The sequence below is a fragment of the Schistocerca nitens genome, chromosome 7 (assembly GCF_023898315.1).
Source record: "Schistocerca nitens isolate TAMUIC-IGC-003100 chromosome 7, iqSchNite1.1, whole genome shotgun sequence".
Classification (NCBI taxonomy): Eukaryota; Metazoa; Arthropoda; class Insecta; order Orthoptera; family Acrididae; genus Schistocerca; species Schistocerca nitens.
In genome coordinates, this window is record NC_064620.1 from 224349113 (window position 1) to 224369514 (window position 20402).

General features: G+C 39.5%; 1 protein-coding gene across 1 annotated transcript in view; it reads right to left on the minus strand.

The window, feature by feature from the left end:
* LOC126195399 (WD repeat-containing protein 26) overlaps nucleotides 1-19297 on the minus strand; it is a 161331-nt gene extending 142034 nt beyond the window's left edge. Inside the window, exons 1-2 of the mRNA XM_049933993.1 lie at nucleotides 18883-19297; nucleotides 11893-11992 (exon numbers count right to left, since the gene is read on the minus strand). Of these exons, the coding sequence (XP_049789950.1) occupies nucleotides 11893-11992; nucleotides 18883-19094 (312 nt within the window). The 5' untranslated portion in view covers nucleotides 19095-19297. The remainder of the gene's footprint in view (nucleotides 1-11892; nucleotides 11993-18882) is intronic.
* Between the last annotated feature and the right edge of the window lie 1105 nt (nucleotides 19298-20402).

Below are 20402 nucleotides of genomic sequence, written 5' to 3' on the forward strand. Positions count from 1 at the left end.
AATGAGTACACAGTATGGTTTGAGAGTAAATCGGAGAAAGACGAAGGTAATGAGGAGTAGTAGAAATGAGAACAGCGAGAAACTTAACATCAGGATTGATGGTCACGAAGTCAATGAAGTTAAGGAATTCTGCTACCTAGGCAGTAAAATAACCAATGACAGACGGAGCAAGGAGGACATCAAAAGCAGACTCGCTATGGCAAAAAAGGCATTTCTGGCCAAGAGAAGTCTACTAATATCAAATACCGGCCTTAATTTGAGGAAGAAATTTCTGAGGATGTACGTCTGGAGTACAGCATTGTATGGTAGTGAAACATGGACTGTGGGAAAACCGGAACAGAAGAGAATCGAAGTATTTGAGATGTGGTGCTATAGATGAATGTTGAAAATTAGGTGGACTGATAAGGTAAGGAATGAGGAGGTTCTACGCAGAATCGGAGAGGAAAGGAATATGTGGAAAACACTGATAAGGAGAAGGGACAGGATGATAGGACATCTGCTAAAACATGAGGGAATGACTTCCATGGTACTAGAGGGGGCTGTAGAGGGCAAAAACTGTAGAGGAAGACAGAGATTGGAATACGTCAAGCAAATAACTGAGGACGTAGGTTGCAAGTGCTACTCTGAGATGAAGAGGTTAGCACAGGAAAGGAATTCGTGCTGGGCCGCATCAAACCAGTCAGTAGACTAATGACAAAAAAAAAAAAAAAAAAAAAAAAAGGAAGTGGCATCAATTGTTACAAGGATGGTTTCTGGGGGTAACAAACTGGGTAAGGATTCCACACGTTCGAGAAAGTGGTCGGTGTCTTTGATGAAGGATGGGAGACTGCATGTAATGGGTTGAAGTTGTTGATCTACGTATGCAGAGATGTTCTGTGGGGGCTTGGTAACCAGCTCCAATGGGGCGGCCGGGATGATTGGGTTTGTGAATTTTAGGAAGAAGGTAGAAGGTAGGGGTGCGGGGTGTCTGTGGGGTCAGGAGGTTGATGGAGTCAGGTGAAAGGTTTTGTTGGGGGCCTAAGGTTCTGAGGATTCCTTGAAGCTCCGCCTGGACATCAGGAATGGGATTACCTTAGCAAACTTTGTATGTGGTGTTGTCTGAAAGCTGACGCAGTCCCTCAGCCACATACTAAAGACGATCAAGTACCACGGTCGTGGAAGCCTTGTCAGCCGGAAGAATGACGATGGATCGGTCAGCCTTCAGATCACGGATAGCTTGGGCTTCAGCAGTGGTGATTACATGCAGACTCCCATCCTTCATCAAAGACACCAACCACTTTCTCGAACGCCTGGAATCCTTACCCAATCTGTTACCCCCGGAAACCATCCTTGTAACCATTGCTGCCACTTCATTATACACAAATATTCTGCACGTCCAGGGCCTCGCTGCGATGGAGCACTTCCTTTCACGCCAATCACCTGCCACCCTACCTAAAACCTCTTTCCTCATTACCTTAGCCAGCTTCATCCTGACCCACAACTTCTTCACTTTTGAAGGCCAGACATACCAACAATTAAAGGGAACAGCCATGGGTACCAGGATGGCCCCCTCGTACGCCAACCTATTCATGGGTCGCTTAGAGGAAGCCTTCTTGGTTACCCAGGCATGCCAACCCAAAGTTTGGTACAGATTTATTGATGACATCTTCATGATCTGGACTCACAGTGAAGAAGAACTCCAGAATTTCTTCTCCAACCTCAACCCCTTTGGTTCCATCAGATTCACCTGGTCCTACTCCAAATCCCATGCCACTTTCCTTGACGTTGACCTCCATCTGTCCAATGACCAGCTTCACACGTCCGTCCACATCAAACCCACCAACAAGCAACAGTACCTCCATTATGACAGCTGCCACCCATTCCACATCAAACGGACCCTTCCCTACAGCCTAGGTCTTCATGGCCAATGAATCTGCTCCAGTCCGGAATTCCTGAACCATTACACCAACAACCTGAAAACAACTTTCGCATCCCACAACTACCCTCCCGACCTGGTACAGAAGCAAATAACCAGAGCCACTTCCTCATCTCCTCAAACCCAGAACCTCCCACAGAACCACCACAAAAGTGCCCCACTTGTAACAGGATACTTTCCGGGACTGAATCAGACTCTGAATGTGGCTCTCCAGCAGGGATACAACTTCCTCAAATCCTGCCCTGAAATGAGATCCATCCGTCATGAAATCCTCCCCACTCCACCAAGAGTGTCTGTCCGCCGTCCACCTAACCTTCGTAACCTGTTAGTTCATCCCTATGAAATCCCCAAACCACCTTCCCTACCCTCTGGCTCCTATCCTTGTAACCGCCCCTGGTGTAAAACCTGTCCCATGCACCCTCCCACCACCTACTCCAGTCCTGTAACTCGGAAGGTGTACACGATCAAAGGCAGAGCCACGTGTGAAAGCACCCACGTGATTTACCAACTGACCTGCCTACACTGTGAAGCTTTCTATGTGGGAATGACCAGCAACAAATTGTCCATTCGCATGAATGGACACAGGCAGACAGTGTTTGTTAGTAATGAGGATCACCCTGTGGCTAAACATGCCTTGATGCACGGCCAGCACACCTTGGCACAGTGTTACACAGTCCGGGTTATCTGGATACTTCCCACTAACACCAACATGTCAGAACTCCGGAGATGGGAACTTGCCCTTCAGTATATCCTCTCTTCTCGTTATCCACCAGGCCTCAACCTCCGCTAATTTCAAGTTGCCGCCGCTCATACCTCACCTGTGTTTCAATAACATCTTTGCCTCTGTACTTCTGCCTCGACTGACATCTCTGCCGAATCTCTTTGCCTTTACAAATGTCTGCTTGTGTCTGTGTATGTGTGGTTGGATATGGGGGTGTGTGCGCGAGTGTATACCCGTCCTTTTTTCCCCCTAAGGTAAGTCTTTCCACTCCCGGGATTGGAATGACTCCTTACCCTCTCCCTTAAAACCCACTTCCTTTCGTCTTTCCCTCTCCTTCCCTCTTTCCTGATGAAGCAACTGTTGGTTGCGAAAGCCAGAATTTTGTGTGTATGATTGTGTTTGTTTGTGTGTCTATCGACCTGCCAGCGCTTTCGTATGGTAAGTCACATCATCTTTGTTTTTAAACTATAGTGATTTTTAGAGAAGTGCAGGGCTCAACAATGTTATCTGTGATTTAGGATCTTTGGGGAAGAATCTTGGAAAATAATAGCACATAATAATAATACGGAGTGCAATATAAAGTTTGTACTTTAACCTTAATCTGGTAAAGATTCATTTATTCAATTTCAGACATTGCAGCACAAGTAAGGAAAGATTGGTTATGCATTAAATGAAACACACTGCGTAGAATTCCTCAGGATCCAGTAGGATAACAAATTAAAATGGAGCCAACATGAAGGTAATCAAGCTTAGTTCAGTGTGTTTTGCACTTAGAAGTCTCTCTCATTGTTTGGCCTGATAACTTATTTTTTATAGTTTCATTCCCTATTGTCTTATGAAATTACCTTATGGGGTCAAGCACCTGAAGTAAATAAAACATTCATTCAGCAGAAATGAGCAGAAAGAATATTGTGTAAATTAAATAATCACACATCTCACAAAGGCCATTTTAAGGATCCAGGAATTCTTAATTCAATTAGCAATTCATTTAGTCCTTCATGATTTTTGTTGCCGATGATAAAAATCAATTTCAGTTGAACTGTGAAACACGAATACTCAATCTAAGACACAAACATAATTTTCATCCAGGCTCTGCCTCTTTGCCTACGGTTCGGAGTGGATTATGTACTCTAGTGCAAAGATATTCAACAAATTCCCATCTAACATAAAAAAAGGAGTTTCCAATCCTGAGTAATTCAAAAGAAAATTATAAGCACACTTCTTTCCTTCTATAAATTATCTGGATTCAAGGATTGGAAATTTCTGTTGGTCACATGGAAAGTAGTTCCATGCTTGCTGTAAAGTTGCATGACAAGTAGTAACGTACTGTAAATAGGACTTAGTATTTAAAGTCCTAGATAAGTATTTGCTACGAAGAATAAAGATACCAATGTAATCAAGCACATGTTGTTGTTGTTGTTGTTGTTGTTGTGGTCTTCAGTCCTGAGACTGGTTTGATGCAGCTCTCCATGCTACTCTATCCTGTGCAAGCTTCATCTCCCAGTACCTACTGCAACCTACATCCTTCTGAAATTGCTTAGTGTATTCATCTCTTGGTCTCCCTCTATGATTTTTACCCTCCACACTGCCGTCCAATACTAAATTGGTGATCCCTTGATGCCTCAACACATGTCCTACCAACCAATCTCTTCTTCTAGTCAAGTTGTGCCATAAGCTTCTCTTCTCCCCAATCCTATTCAATACTTCCTCATTAGTTATGTGATCTACCCATCTAATCTTCAGCATTCTTCTGTAGCACCATCAAGCACATATGCTATTAATAGGAGGTAAACATAAGATATATAATACAACAAAGGTAGCAGCATCTTTCTTCCTAATCTACTACATTAAATTTAGCTGTTGTAAGCACAAATAGTACTAAGTAGCACTGAGATAGCTTATCTTTGATACAATGTACAGTTTAAGTTTCTACAATATGAGTGTCTTTTGGTAATGTATGAGTGTCTTTTGGTAATGTATATCTTGACTCATTCCACATCCCCAAAGGTTCTCCTCCTTGATGGGAACTATGGGCATGATAAATGAATGAATAGTTCTATGTATTACTGCTACCATACACCAACAGAACAATGATTCTACAATGAAACTCTCATATTTCAGAAGATTTCATGTAACTTTTTAAGAGTAGGCCAGACCACGAGTTAAACTGAAACTGTTGCCTATCACAGGTAATGCTCCAACAACAAAAACTGCCCAGACTAGTATCATATCTAATTTACCCATCATAATATAGCGGAGATGCTGAGCTCCCCCCCCCCCCCCCCACACACACACACACACACCCGCAACTTACACACACGTCTGCAGTCTCAGAGAGCTGAAGAGACTGCAGACACGTGTGCAAGTTGCATTTGTGTGTGTATCAGAGAGCTGAAGAGACTGCAGACATGTGTGCAAGTTGCGTTTGCATTTGTGTGTGTGTGTGTGTGTGTGTGTGTGTGTGTGTGTGTGTGTACTGCTGACAAAGGCCTTAATGGCTGAAAGCTATAATTGTGTGAATCTTTTTGTTGTGCCTATCGCGACTCAACATCTCCACTATATGGTAAGTGGCAACTTTCCTTCTCTGGTATTGTTACATTCCATCCTGGATTTTCCATTGTTTGATTTTTACACATCATAATGGTGATTGAGCTCCGTGGCTATGGATTAAATTACTTGAAGAAATACAGCAACTAGACACTTTTTTTTAGTACTTATTTCTATTAAGATGTACTTCAAGCTTTTACCCATCTTCAGTTGGCATAATACATTTATCTCTTTATCAATATAATGTTTTCGTTGACTGCATATTGAAGGCTGCAGCTACAGTGTGCAAAGTAACATTTCATTTAGTTATCATATTTCTCAATTTGTATATTTTCATGTTTATTAATATATCTAAAAACAAAGATGATGTGACTTACCAAATGAAAGTGCTGGCAGGTCGACAGACACACAAACAAACACAAACATACACACAAAATTCAAGCTTTCGCAACAAACTGTTGCCTCATTGGGAAAGAGGGAAGGAGAGGGAAAGACGAAAGGATGTTGGTTTTAAGGGAGAGGGTAAGGAGTCATTCCAATCCCGGGAGCGGAAAGACTTACCTTAGGGGGAAAAAAGGACAGGTATACACTCGCGCGCACACACACACATATCCATCCACACATATACAGACACAAGCAGACTAAGGTAAGTCTTTCCGCTCCCGGGATTGGAATGACTCCTTATCCTCTCCCTTAAAACCCACATCCTTTTGTCTTTCCCTCTCCTTCCCTCTTTCCTGATGAGGCAACAGTTTGTTGCGAAAGCTTGAATTTTGTGTGTATGTTTGTGTTTGTTTGTGTGTCTGTCGACCTGCCAGCACTTTCATTTGGTAAGTCACATCATCTTTGTTTTTAGATATATTTTTCCTACGTGGAATGTTTCCCTCTATTAGAATCATGTTTATTAATAGTTACACTGACAGAAAAAAATATTACGGCACCAAGAAGGAGTTGTATGACGCCAACAGAACTTGGTAAGTGTATTTCTACATCTGAAAGATGATGTCTATTCCAATTTCACACCAGTCGGATGAGAGTGGCACTTGTGGTGCAGGTATGAGGATGCATATCGAGTTTGCTTTAAATACACACTGTAATGGTCGTGGGCATTAGTTACCTTTGAGATTGGATAGGGTGAGTTGATGTTAGTCAAAATGCAATAAAAGTGACAAAGACACCATTCTCCACATCTCACTGAATTTGAACGAGGTCGTGTAACAGGGTTACAAGAAGCTGGCATTTCCTTCTGTTATAGTGCTAAGAGATGTGGCAGATATGTACCCAATGTACATTACTGCTGACAGTGGTGGTCAGGAGAATGTATGGTCACAAGAAGACTGGGCTCCAGACCCGTGGCACTACCAAGAGGGAACACCGTAGTGTTCGGCGTATGACTCTGGCCCCTGTACTGCATCTGCAGAAGCAATATGAGCAGCAGTTGGCACCACAGTGATAGAACAAACTGTTACAAATGGTTATTTCAAGAACAGATCTGAGACAGACACCCTGTAGCATACAATACATTCCACTGACCCCAAATTACCATCATTTGCAATTTCAGCAGTGTCAAGCGAGAGCTCATTGGAGGGCAGGGTGGAGGTCTATTGTTTTTTCTTATGATGGCCAGTTGGGGACCTGCAACCAACCTGTCTGCACACTAGGCACACATGACCTACATCTGGAGTTATAGTTTGGGGTGCAATTTCATATAACAGCAGGAGTACTCTCATGGTTATCCCCTGCACCCTGGCTGCAGATCTGTACATCAGTTTGGTGATTCAATCTGTTGTGCTGCCATTCGTGAACAGCATACCAGCGGCTGTTTTCCAATTGGGTTACGCTTGTCCACATACTGCTGCTATAGCCCAACATGCTCTACAGACAGTCAGCATGTTGCCTTGACTTGCTAAATTGCCAGATCCATTTCCAATCAAGCACATATGGGACATCACTGGACAACAACTCCAGAGTCATGCACAAACAGCATTAACTGTCTCTGTATTGACCAACAAAGTGCACCACACGTGGAGCTTCATCCCACAAACTAACATCCAGCACCTGACAACACAATGCTTTCTGGCAGTTACACTGACAATTAATGTACAGCATATTACATTTGCAATGGCTTATCTTGTGTTTACATTAATCTCTGATCCTGCAATGTTAATCACTTAAATATGTTACCCAGACAAATGTATTCCAGAATTTTCATTACTCTACATTAATTATTTTTTGGTGTTATGATTTTTTTCTGTCAGTGTAGGTGTTCTTATTTTTATTCTGTACTTGTAGCTCCTTTTTTGTATTTATATGGAAATATGAGCTATAAATTACAAAACAAAAATAAGTGCACCTAAATGTTGCTTAAACATAAAAAATACAACTCGGGAGCATGGTACCCAAACGCACTGCTATTTTTCACAGGGCAGCTGTAGAAATCAAAATGCATCCACCAAAAAACTTTGGACTCATGAAGACATAAATTTTCATATCAACTGAAGATGGCTGAAAGAACAAAAGGTATTTCGACATAAATAAAGCTATATAATGAGTAGCTGGGGTAAAAGATATGTATTGTACCCCTTTGATTCTTTCAATATAGCACAGACGTAAACATCAGACTTCATCACCAGTCAATTTGTTATCATAAGCACAGTTTTTACTTTCACATTTATTGGCTTCGCCAACTCACTACAAAACTGTCACCTTCCAACCTAACGTAGACCTCGGACTGAGCAATAGATCAGTCTGTCACCACACCCGAGACTTCAGGAGATGATGGCAAGGGAGGGGAGGGGGGTTTAGTTAGTAGCTGGTTGCCGAATTTCTGCAAGTAATGTATTACATCTCACTGCCTGTTCCACAATTTCAATTTCCCAATATCCCTCTGATCCTTCTGTCTGAACTCCATGTAAGCTGTCAGGCATACCTCACTTGACCAGCATTTGGAGGAAGCACATGATCAAGACCATATCAGTCTACTGATTCCCACACTAAAGCAGTGTTATGCTCCTGTTTAACTTGCTGGCACATTAAAATTGTGCAGGAAATTTGAATTTGATCTCTAACCCTAGCCTTCTGCAAGCAATACCCATTAAGCATCATATTCCAGTTGAGATTATCTGTTACTCTTTTCATTTAGTTTTCAGTATGATAATGCTTCCATTCACAGCTGAAAGACCACATGTGCAATTTCATGCAGATCTGTCATGTGGACACAGTAATGTAAACAATGATATAATATTCTTCAACTTCCAAACATGTGCATCTGTGAAAGATGTGTAATGTTTCCACGAAATTCACTCCTTTCATTTTCTGGCATATTGCTGATCAGGAGCCTGATCCCTGTTTAGATTGTTGGCATGAAGTGGCTCACCTCCTATACCACTACCACCTTTCACTGATGTTGGCATGGCAAGGGACTACATTCAAATCTTGACGTCATTCAGGTTCCAATCCACGGCTCAACTGTATATGTCTCGGTTTGATGCAGTTTTGGAGTACTGTCACTGGAAATGATCCAAATTGAACTTAATGTTCACAATACACATCTTGTTTAATGTGATTGCCTTTTGCCATCTTCAAGGTTAAGGCTATGTATTAGGTTGGTGCTTAAGTTCGTAGCATTTTTGTTTCGCATTTTGATATTTCAGTTGCTATGGGTTTATTTATCAATTGTCATTTTATATTTGTAGTTAACTGTTGCTATTTGAGTTTACATACAGTCATTTTGTCATTTGGAGATAGTGAGTGGAGCTGTGGATGCTAGAAAATGCCAAGTGCAAAAATCTGAACATTTCCGAGTGACAGCAGTGGAGGAAGCCAGAAACATTTACACATTGTCTGGGGATAACAGCAATGGACAGAGCATTCCAAGAAAATGGTTTTCTCATTTTAAAGAGGATTGTTTTCACATTTGTGACTCTCCACGTCCAGGAGCACTTCGGGGTTTGATGATCATTTAATGCTTTAATCAACAATGATCCATGTCAGTGTACTAAAAAACTGGCAAATGTGATGAACTGTGATCCTTCCACCATTGTGCCACATTTTCAGGCAATGGGCAAGGTTCAAAAATGGGTACTGCATGCTCTAAGCCAAAATCACAAAAATCATTAGGTGGTCATATGTGCATCTCTGCTTGCTCATCAACTGGCTCAAACAACTGACTACTCCTATTCTGTATTGTTATTGGTGATGACAAATGGTGTCTTTATGCTAACATGAGGGAGAGAAATGAATGGCTGAGCCCAAACAAGTCCAAAACTCCCCATACAAAAGCCTGCATGCATCCACAAAAGATAATGTTATGCATCTGGTAGAACAGCAATGGTTTCGTGTACTATGTACTACAATTTGCTTTCCTGAGGTGTAACCATCACTGCTGACATTTATTATGAACAACGGAGACATCTTGCAAACACAATATAAGAACAATGGCCAGGAAGACTAAGTGATGTTGCTCTATGCTAACGCCCACCCACATTCTGCTAGACTGATAAAAAACACAACACAGGAGTTGGGTCGGGAAGTCATTCCACACCCATCTTATTCATCTGTCCTCAGATTTTCGCATTTTCCACTCTCTATTCAGCATCCTTTAAGGAACTTCCTCTCCAGATGAAAAAGAGCTCTGAACATGGCTTGATGAATTCTGCACCTCCAAACCACATGATTTGTATGTTGCAGAATTGAAAAGTTATCCCAGCATTGGTAGACTATTGTAAATAGTGAAGTATAATACATTACTGATCACTAAAGTCTATGTATGTCTCCTGTGTTTAATAAACTTATGGAAAAATGCTATGAACTTATGAACCAACTCAATGCATGAAATTCATAGTGGCAACCATATACCAAGAGAGTGTTTCTTGAGAGACATATACAGGGTGTTTCAAAAATGACCAGTATATTTGAAACGGCAATAAAAACTAAACGAGCAGCGATAGAAATACACCGTTTGTTGCAATATGCTTGGGACAACAGTACATTTTCAGGCGGACAACTTTCGAAATTACAGTAGTTACAATTGTCAACAACAGATGGTGCTGCAAGTGATGTGAAAGATATAGACGACAACGCAGTCTGTGGGTGCGCCATTCTGTACGTCGTCTTTCTGCTGTAAGCGTGTGCTGTTCACAACGTGCAAGTGTGCTGTGGACAATATGGTTTATTCCTTAGAACAGAGGATTTTTCTGGTGTTGGAATTCCACCGCCTAGAACACAGTGTTGTTGCAACAAGACGAAGTTTTCAACGGAGGTTTAATGTAACCAAAGGACCGAAAAGCGATACAATAAAGGATCTGTTTGAAAAATTTTAACGGACTGGGAACGTGACGGATGAACATGCTGGAAAGGTAGGGCGACCGCGTACGGCAACCACAGAGGGCAACGCGCAGCTAATGCAGCAGGTGATCCAACAGCAGCCTCGGGTTTCCGTTCACCGTGTTGCAGCTGCGGTCCAAATGACGCCAACGTCCACGTATCGTCTCATGCGCCAGAGTTTACACCTCTATCCATACAAAATTCAAACGCGGCAACCCCTCAGCGCCGCTACCATTGCTGCACGAGAGACATTCGCTAACGATATAGTGCACAGGATTGATGACGGCGATATGCATGTGGGCAGCATTTGGTTTACTGACGAAGCTTATTTTTACCTGGACGGCTTCGTCAATAAACAGAACTGGCGCATATGGGGAACCGAAAAGCCCCATGTTGCAGTCCCATTGTCCCTGCATCCTCAAAAAGTACTGGTCTGGGCCGCCATTTCTTCCAAAGGAATCATTGGCCCATTTTTCAGATCCGAAATGATTACTGCATCACGCTATCTGGACATTCTTCGTGAATTTGTGGCGGTACAAACTGCCTTAGACGACACTGCGAACACCTCGTGGTTTATGCAAGATGGTGCCCGGCCACATCGCACGGCCGACGTCTTTAATTTCCTGGATGAATATTTCGATGATCGTGTGATTGCTTTGGTCTATCCGAAACATACAGGAGGTGGCGTGGATTGGCCTCCCTATTCACCAGACATGAACCCCTGTGACTTCTTTCTGTGGGGACACTTGAAAGACCAGGTGTACCACCAGAATCCAGAAACAATTGAACAGCTGAAGCAGTACATCTCATCTGCATGTGAAGCCATTCTGCCAGACACGTTGTCAAAGGTTTCGGGTAATTTCATTCAGAGACTATGCCATATTATTGCTACGCATGGTGGATATGTGGAAAATATCGTACTATAGAGTTTCCCAGACCGCGGCGCCATCTGTTGTTGAAAATTGTAACTACTGTAATTTCGAAAGTTTGTCTGCCTGAAAATGTACTGTTGTCCCAAGCATATTGCAACAAACGGTGTATTTCTATCGCTGCTCATTTAGTTTTTATTGCCGTTTCAAATATACCGGTCATTTTTGAAACACCCTGTATCTCGATGATGTATCAGAAGCACAATGCTAGTGGTGTGACTTTAATGCTACCCACATAACCCCACCACCACATGCAACGACCTTGTGGTGGGGTAGGGGGCATGTCACTCCACAGTGATAGTTACACAAAGAGGAAAGGGATGTCACTGACATTTTGTCAAAAAATAAAGGCAGTGAATCTTAGACTGTCACATCTATTTGATGACACCACTTGGAAACCCAAGAACTTTATACCAGTTCCACTTGTCAAGTAAACCAATTTAATAACAAAAAACCTTATTCCAGTCTCCATCCATAACATGTTGTCGGAATTTGGCAGCAGCCGGATGGTCAAGGCGACACCCAGACTCCTGCATCAGTAAGTCCGCAGTCCGGCTGTAGGAAAGAATGCATGCATTTATTAGTTCATGTAACCAAAGACACTTTATAGCTTCTGTTAAATTGTTAAAATCTACTATCCAAGTACACACAATCAAAAGCAACATATACCAGAACAATTGAAATTTTGTTGTCCCTGTGGTATGCTGATTAAACTTAACCACAACTACCTTTATTCAAATAAAAATAGCAGTAAAATAGCTGACAATAAACCATCATAGGCACTTGTGTTACTAAACAAGATATGTCATTGGTCCAATAAAAACCATGTATACAGTATTAAACAACTCTCCATATTTGTCCTAGCTCTAAAGGAACATGTTTCCATCTGATTTCATAGCAACCAAAAATTTACAATAAAATAGGTGCTATGTTTAATTTGCATTAAAATGACACGTATTGAAATTTGAGTCTTACATTATCAAATGACAGTCATCTGTCTCTTGAACACAAGACAATTTCACCACAACTACATCTTCAATGTTCAAAATGAGATCCATTTAAGGAGTCTTCCACATAATGTTTCCAATGTATCTTAAGTTCTGGTTATAATGCTTGCTGACACATTGTTTATAGCACTATAGTAACATTTGGGAGGTAAGTAGTAGTCCCTATCATGCAGTTCAGGTTTGGGTTTTCTACGTTTTCTTTAAATCACCTCAGAAATATTGAGATTGTTCCTTTGATAAGGCCATGGTTGAGTTTCTTCCTCACCCTTATATGCTGCAGTACATGGGATCAAAGATTTACAATTGCCACATTGTCCTCATATTATATAAGACATTGTTGATCATTCTTCTTATAAGACCACTGAAGATTCTCCCCCTAAACTTTTGGTGTTGACTGGATTCTCCTTGACAAATAAGGCTGCAGACAACTGACTAGACAAAAATATTCTGTCACTTACAATCCTCTGGATTATCACTATCTAGCCCCAAATCTTTTTTAGCTTTCATTAACTTCAATTCATATGGATACCACTGGTTTATGTTAAAAACAATCCCAATGGGAACATTTGTGATTAACTATTTCAAATTGAGTAACTCACACTCACAGTTTGTCTTTTTATATAAGACACTCAGAATACATCAACTTGTTGTTCAGGTGCAGACGCATTAAGTCACCATTACCAGGCAATGAATATGTTGTAAGCTTAACAACGTTGTCATTACAGACAGAACACCATCTCATTATGAGACAATTATAGCCTACGCTGATACCTTAAACAGGTGATTCCATTTAATGAGAAATAATGGACTGAATAACTGTAAATGAGACAATCTACCCATGACAGATGAAAATAACATAGGTTTTTAAGAAATATGCACCTGAAGTAACAAAATGTGTGTTATACTTACAAATTCCTGAAACCAAGTATTCTGAAACTTTTTGTAAAAGATACATTCTGTCTCTTAAAATGCTGAAATCTTTACTTTGCTTCACAGTATATCCACCACAGTATAACATTAAAAGAAAGACATACATTTCCACAAAATGTACTATTTTAGAAACAGAAACCAAGTAAAGTGTATTCCATATTGTAATGAACGGTATGAAAATAAAAATACCCACATTCAGTAACACCTGCAAATCATATTGTGCTTCTAATGATCTAACATAAACAGATATTGAAAAAAATATTAGTAGGTTCCTAACAGTAAACGCATGGCATTTGATTTCAGATACTATTTACATAATCATTTTTTCCGTGTTCCTCACAAAAAAGAAGCAGCAACTGAAAAATCATTATCAAGAGTAAGAGCAACAGCTCACGTGCACGGAATGAAGAGCTGGCTAACAGCTTATAGAAGAAACCATTGCATTGTGCACTTTACATGACTTAAGGGAATCTTAAACACTAATTTACAGCTTTTGTTATTGGCCATATTACATACTACGGCTCATGTACACAAAATTATAAACCTTCCCATAAAGCTAGTAAATTTTACGAATTTTAGAAGGATGGAGGACTGCAATGCTGAGCTATATCCATCAGCCCTCATAGTGAATATGTTACGCTCCACCACTCTGGCACTAATCCACCTCTATTGCGCAAATCACACACAGAAAAAAAGCTTTAAAAAAGGGTTTAATATCCAGTCAACCATAAGGTCTCTAGAAATTGAGTGTAAGCTCAGACAGAACACAAGTGGGAAACAACACTGGCTAAGTCTTTTTCAAAAGAACTAACCCTAAAAGAATTTTAACGTATTGGTCATCATCATACAGTTCTTGCTCTCTCTTTCTCTCTCTCAGCTTAAGATTCTGTTAGAACAGGCAGTAGTGCTACTACCCCCACTATGCTACACTTGCTTGGTGACAAAAAAGTCAGCTAATGAGAAAGGTTTCTTATGGAAAAACAACAGATGGAGAAATGTATAGAAAAGAAAATAACAAATAATCTGTTACAAGAAAATAATCAACTGTAGAATACCTATAATTTATGGTTCTCTATCTATAGCAATACAACTGACATTATGTCCTCAATTTCTTGACATCTAACTAATCTATTTGATGAAAAACTAACAACAGAACTGATTATTGTGCCACGGCAAAACACTTTACAGTGCATTTAATCTTTTGTCTCATATGGAAAGGAACAGAAAATTGATAGGTGTCAGTATACGTTGTCATGAGTCTGGATACAAAGATGAATAAATAAAAGCCTTGGACATTACAGAAATATGTCTACAAACACAGTTATAAAAATGTGAAAGAAAATTGCTTGCCACAGAAATAATTTTTTTTCCCCCCCAACAATGGAAAGTCCAAAAGAGAGAGAGAGAGAGAGAGAGAGAGAGAGAGAGAGAGAGAGAGAGAGGGGGGGGGGGGGGTCATGCGGGTGTGTGTTTTCTTTCTGCTGCAGCAGGAGAACGACTTTGACCGAAAGCTTTAATACTTTAGATGTCTTTTCTATTGTGCCTGCCTGTGATTCAATGCCTCGTCTATACTGTTATTTTATTTTTAGCAACATGCAGTATTAACTTCATTTTAACCACGAATTTTTGACAACTGATGGAAACAGTAAATGAAATGTGCTTATCACCTCAGTTCTTTTGTTTTTGGGTGAATAACTTCTAGCAAAGGACAGAGTATTATGGAGATCACACCCAGAAAAAAAGCCTTTATGTCTACTATTTCCCAACATTAGTCTAATATTAAATTTTCCCTCACTTTAAATGTTCCTCAAAAGTGGCTCAGTAGCTGGCAGGTAGAGAAATATACATTGTTCAAATCAGTGAACAACATACTAGTACACAGGAAAGAACATTGTTCCCCGTGACATCTGTATCACATGATACATAAAAATTAACAGCTGTTACTTTATATTATCCTAAACTGTGAACAGAAAGTATTGTGAAAACAATACATTTCTTTTTGAAAACATTTCCCTTGCAATCCAACAACAGTTCACATGTCATCGTTTCCTCCAACACCTACAGAGCAATTTATGCCTGCAGAAAACTACATCTTCAAGCTTCCTTTTTTAAAAAAATCAAATTTCAAGCGCACACAAGATACGGCCAACCACATACAAAACATTTGTCTCCACTGATACTAGCCCATGAATACAGTGTAGAAATATAGTTGTTATACTTCTACATAGCAGCATCCAAACAAAACTGAAAAATTCTTATGATCTTTGACCACAATTTGTAACTTCTAAATAGATTAGCTCTGGGGATTATGACTGTTGTTCCTCATCATCAATTCTCTTTCTCTCTCATAACATCACCATTTGTTTCTGCCCTCAGCTCTACTGACATTTAACAACTAACACATTTCACCACAAAGGAAACGAAAAATTCATCCTGTAGGCCCTTTCTAACAATATAAATCCATTTTTAATACCCACTAGCACTAAAATAGTATGCTGTGGAGTATATGGATATACTGCACAAGGGAATAATGTAGTTGAGAATACATAAGTCAACAAATTTTTCATATTTTATTGAAACCGTTAGCTTCTGGATCAACTATTAAATGTTTTCAAAAACTAGTCTATACTACTAGCAATCAACACAAACTTATGAAAGTGTAGTTACAGTGGTTTTCTGAAGCATGTTTTACAAAATAATGTCTCTTCTGCTAATTATATAACATGTTAATTTGTAACTTTTTAAGGTGTGTGGCTAAAGTGTCTAATAAGGAGCCAAGCCTGCTTGTCAACCATAGTTGTTTATTTTGAAAACAGCAGCAGTTAATCAAAAATCCCACCTGTGTGGTAAGCTACATTCTGACTCATTCCACATCCATGATGGTTCACATTCGGTATGGGATTCGTTGAAGAATGTGAATGATGAAAATAACAATGAATACCAACATGTGCCAGGCTATAACTCTTAGTCATTCACACAATGTTCATTACTTTCTCAAATGTTTTCTTCTGAAAGTAGAACCAAACATGGGCAACAATAACGGTCCATCTAAAAAAAATATTTATGTCCATAATTTGTTAACTTGGAGACCGATCTTTCCGAATAATTTGCGTCTGAACCATATGAGGGATATGGCATGTTACAACAACAAAATTTTATAGGAAAACACCATTCTGAAACAGATTTTTCAGTATTATATTGACTAACAAATGCTTATCAGCCAATGAATTTGTTGGTGCTTTCATAATTTAACAGCAGGAATAGCCCTTATTTTTTTCCATTTGGCATATGCATCAATGAGAAACAATAAATGAACCGAGCTTAAAATTCTAAAGCTTTTCTATATTTTTCATGGTGGTGGTTATGTTGTTGCTGCAAAATCATAGCTTCAATATACATTTTTTTAAACATATAGAAGCTTAGACACTTTTATAGATTAAAAAAGCTGTTCATTTGAAATTCTCTCTATTTATCAGCAGTACTCCACACTTCTTTGTACTGCAATTCACCAAATAACAATAGTTAATACTCTGTAAAGAATCATTTGTAGTAGGCAGCCAATGAATGTATGCAACTGGCACTAGAGCAAATTTGTTTTTATTTATGCTTTGTGGCCAGTATGGTAATAAAGAGAATCTCACAAACCAACCACTGAACTGTGTCTTCAGAAGTACACTGTACAGTATTGGTACCATGAGTGTAGTGAATTATTCAAGGAGTTAAAGTTACACACAAAACACCCAAAAATAACAAGTAACTGACACCCAATGGTAATGGACTGCAACTATGTCCCTTAAGTAACAAATTCAATTAACTTTTGTATAAGCCAAAGTAATATCTTTTTTTGTAAAGAATTGGGAAACAGTAAAGTTACACAGCTTTCCAAACACATTCCTCTTCATGGACATTACTTGGGCTAGCACCTCAAACGAATTTTACAGGGCACCAGGAATATGTCAGTCAATAAGGGACATTTGACCAAAGCCAGTGTGAGGGTATAGATGATTTTTGCATTTCCAGCAGCTTCCAAACAAAAAGGGTGTAATGAGAGATAACTACAAAAATATTACACAATGATGTTTAATTTATCTTCAAAGAAGTGTTCAAAAATATTCATACTGACACTCATGTCCGATACTTTAAGACAATGTTTTAATAGTTTTAGTGCGTGAGGATAAATCCATCTATTTATTTCTTAAGCCTCACCAAAAACCAAGTATCATATTATTTGATGAGAGACATCTGTTTCTTCATAAAATTTATAATTGTTCAAGACTGTTGGAGAATGATTGAGCTTGAACAAGAAATGAGGCATAATTATTACACATGGATGATAAATGCAATATAATTTTGATATCAGGTACAGTATAAAATTGTAAACCTGCCTGTTTGCTGCTGTTTTGTACAGTGTTTACAAGAATGCCAGATTTGAAACAATACTGAAAAGTAGTGCCTGTCAATCTCCTCACACAATAAAACAATACAAAGCAGAAAATTTTCTTCAAGTTAAATATTTCAAATGCAAAACATTAAAAAAAGCAATGTTTTATTTGGCTTAAAAAGTGTGTTCAAAAATTAAATCTCTTCGTAAATTACAATACAAAAGTTTATTCTATCTTTGAGGTTGGAAAAATGGCACAAATAAACGCTGATTCCTGAACAATATTTCCGCTTTAACTTCGAAACATTTAATAAAGAATGACAATAATTTCAAGAACTGGACGTAACATTTTTCTTTTTTACAGTTACTATGAAATAACCTGTCTTCGTTGATGTACTGTCTTCCATGGACGTAATTATGTATTCCCTCCTGTCTCGTCCGTCTTACACAGCCTATGAAATTTATGCCGTTTTCACAATATCATACTTTTCATAACCTTTCAAACTATTTATTACGCTGTCATTTAGAAACGATTGATCTGTAAAGTTAATTTTGTAAAAAAATCCTCAATCTTGGATAAGAGTCTGCAACGTCATTACGTGGAACGATTTTTTTTTTTAATTTCACCACATTATAAACAGTCCGTTGAACTTATTTGCGCAAAACGAGCAAAATGCAACGGAATACTTCGCAAAGTATCACCAGATTTGGTCAAACAAAAAAGTCGATGATGTTATCTTTCGCTAACACTGGTGGCTAATTGTCTGTTTACAACATTTAGTAATACTATTTTTTTCTTTCTTCTTGATGTAGTTCATGCACTAGTCATTTAATGGCTTTCTTGCTAACAGTGAAAAACATTAACACAGTAAACAAACGTAAGGGTGGGTCAACCAATAGTGTGATGACAACACAAAGGCAGGCTGACAGCTAAACCTTGGGCGAACAGCTGTGTTGAATGCACCGTACACCTTGCCTAAATAAGGTCACTTATAGGTCAGCTAATAAACATGTGTAATGAAGATTCTCCACTACCAACTCCTTCTTATATAAACATATTTCTAAACTGTTACTACAACCACAGCAATTAAGAAACGCCTAAATAAATAAATTCGAGTGAAACATACTCAAGCCCGATTGTTTTCAAATGCTGCCCAATAAGTCGCACAATGTCCTGAGTGGTCTTGTCCATTATCTTCGGAGTAATTTCCTCATTTGGTCCTCCATTAACAGCGATGTCATCGGGCGAGATCTCGGCACCGTTTTGTTGATTGAAAGTATCTGAATGGTCTTCGGACACTCCATTGCGTTGCGCACAGCCATTAGCTGCTTGCTGCATTGTAGCGTCCAAAGTACGCGATTTCTTTCGCGGTGGCGGAGCAAGTCCACCGTCGTCCGACTCTCCGCTCGAGGCCAGGCTTGCTAACGGGTCGCCGTGGTGAAATTTGTGGAGACACACTCAGTTTCCCGAAGAAATCTAGTGTGAATCCAACGTCAACCACTCTTCCGACAGCACTACACCTTCCTACAGCTGAGCAATGTTTAGATTGTGACGTCATATACAAGGACCTGGGAAATAGGTTCGCCAACTAGCAAAACTCATTCAACTGATACACCCATTTGCAGTTAGAGCGAGTCTCTGACCACTCTGATACTTCGACTTTCAGTTCATAGATGTCGCATCGAGTACAGTATCTCTGGTTGTGTTTTCATTGCAAAATCACAGATCACATTTGTCAGCAGTGATAGACGTGATTACAGTCATACCACAACAAAGTGGGAAATTGCCCGTGGTCTTTAATCAATAATTTATAGTTTGCCGGGAACTATAATTGAGGCAGTTTGTTACACATTTAACTGTGTGGTATAAAGGGAAATGCATATACATGTAAATGTTTCGCAATGATAGACAACTGGTTATTACCCACACTTCACAGTTTCCATTGTTCGTTCTTAAGTGCATATGAGTTTGAAATAACCAAATTAGATACTTTCCGTTTCTCGAGACGAAGTATCGTCGTAACTGATCAGTTCTCTTAGTTTTTCAATTTCGGATAACTTCATTGGCATATTGCAAACAAATAGTCTTCATTAGCGTAATTCAAACATAGTCTTCTGTCGTAGCGATAAGGTGCCCATGAAGTGACGAAGTTGGACACACTAGTGATAGCGATGACCTTACTCTCATTACGTTCGTATGTGTGTTATGTAACTGCGATAATTACATCAATAAAATCCAATACAACTGAAAATGCGTGTCATGTCTTTAAAACTAGTTAAGGATTGTCACAGTGAATGCATCACTATGACTGCCACGAGATTGATCCGCCACTAGAGCAGGTTTACTTGGTCATAGTTATGCGCAACTCACTCTGTGCAGAATAATATGACAAATGCTCACGCTCAAGCTGCAGTTGGGTTTTTCAGTAATCTACAACTACATAGCCTTGCGTGGATAGGCGGATTGTGGGGAACTAGACTACATGTTAGTTAAAAGTCCACGTGAAGAGAAACTAATCCATCGCCCTTATTAGGCACTCACAGTAATAGTGCGGTACTCTAACCTTCGTCATGACACATGTAAGAGATTCCTTAGGAAATGCTTGCTAAGGACTTACGTCCCGCAAAAAAGTGGATGAAATTTATT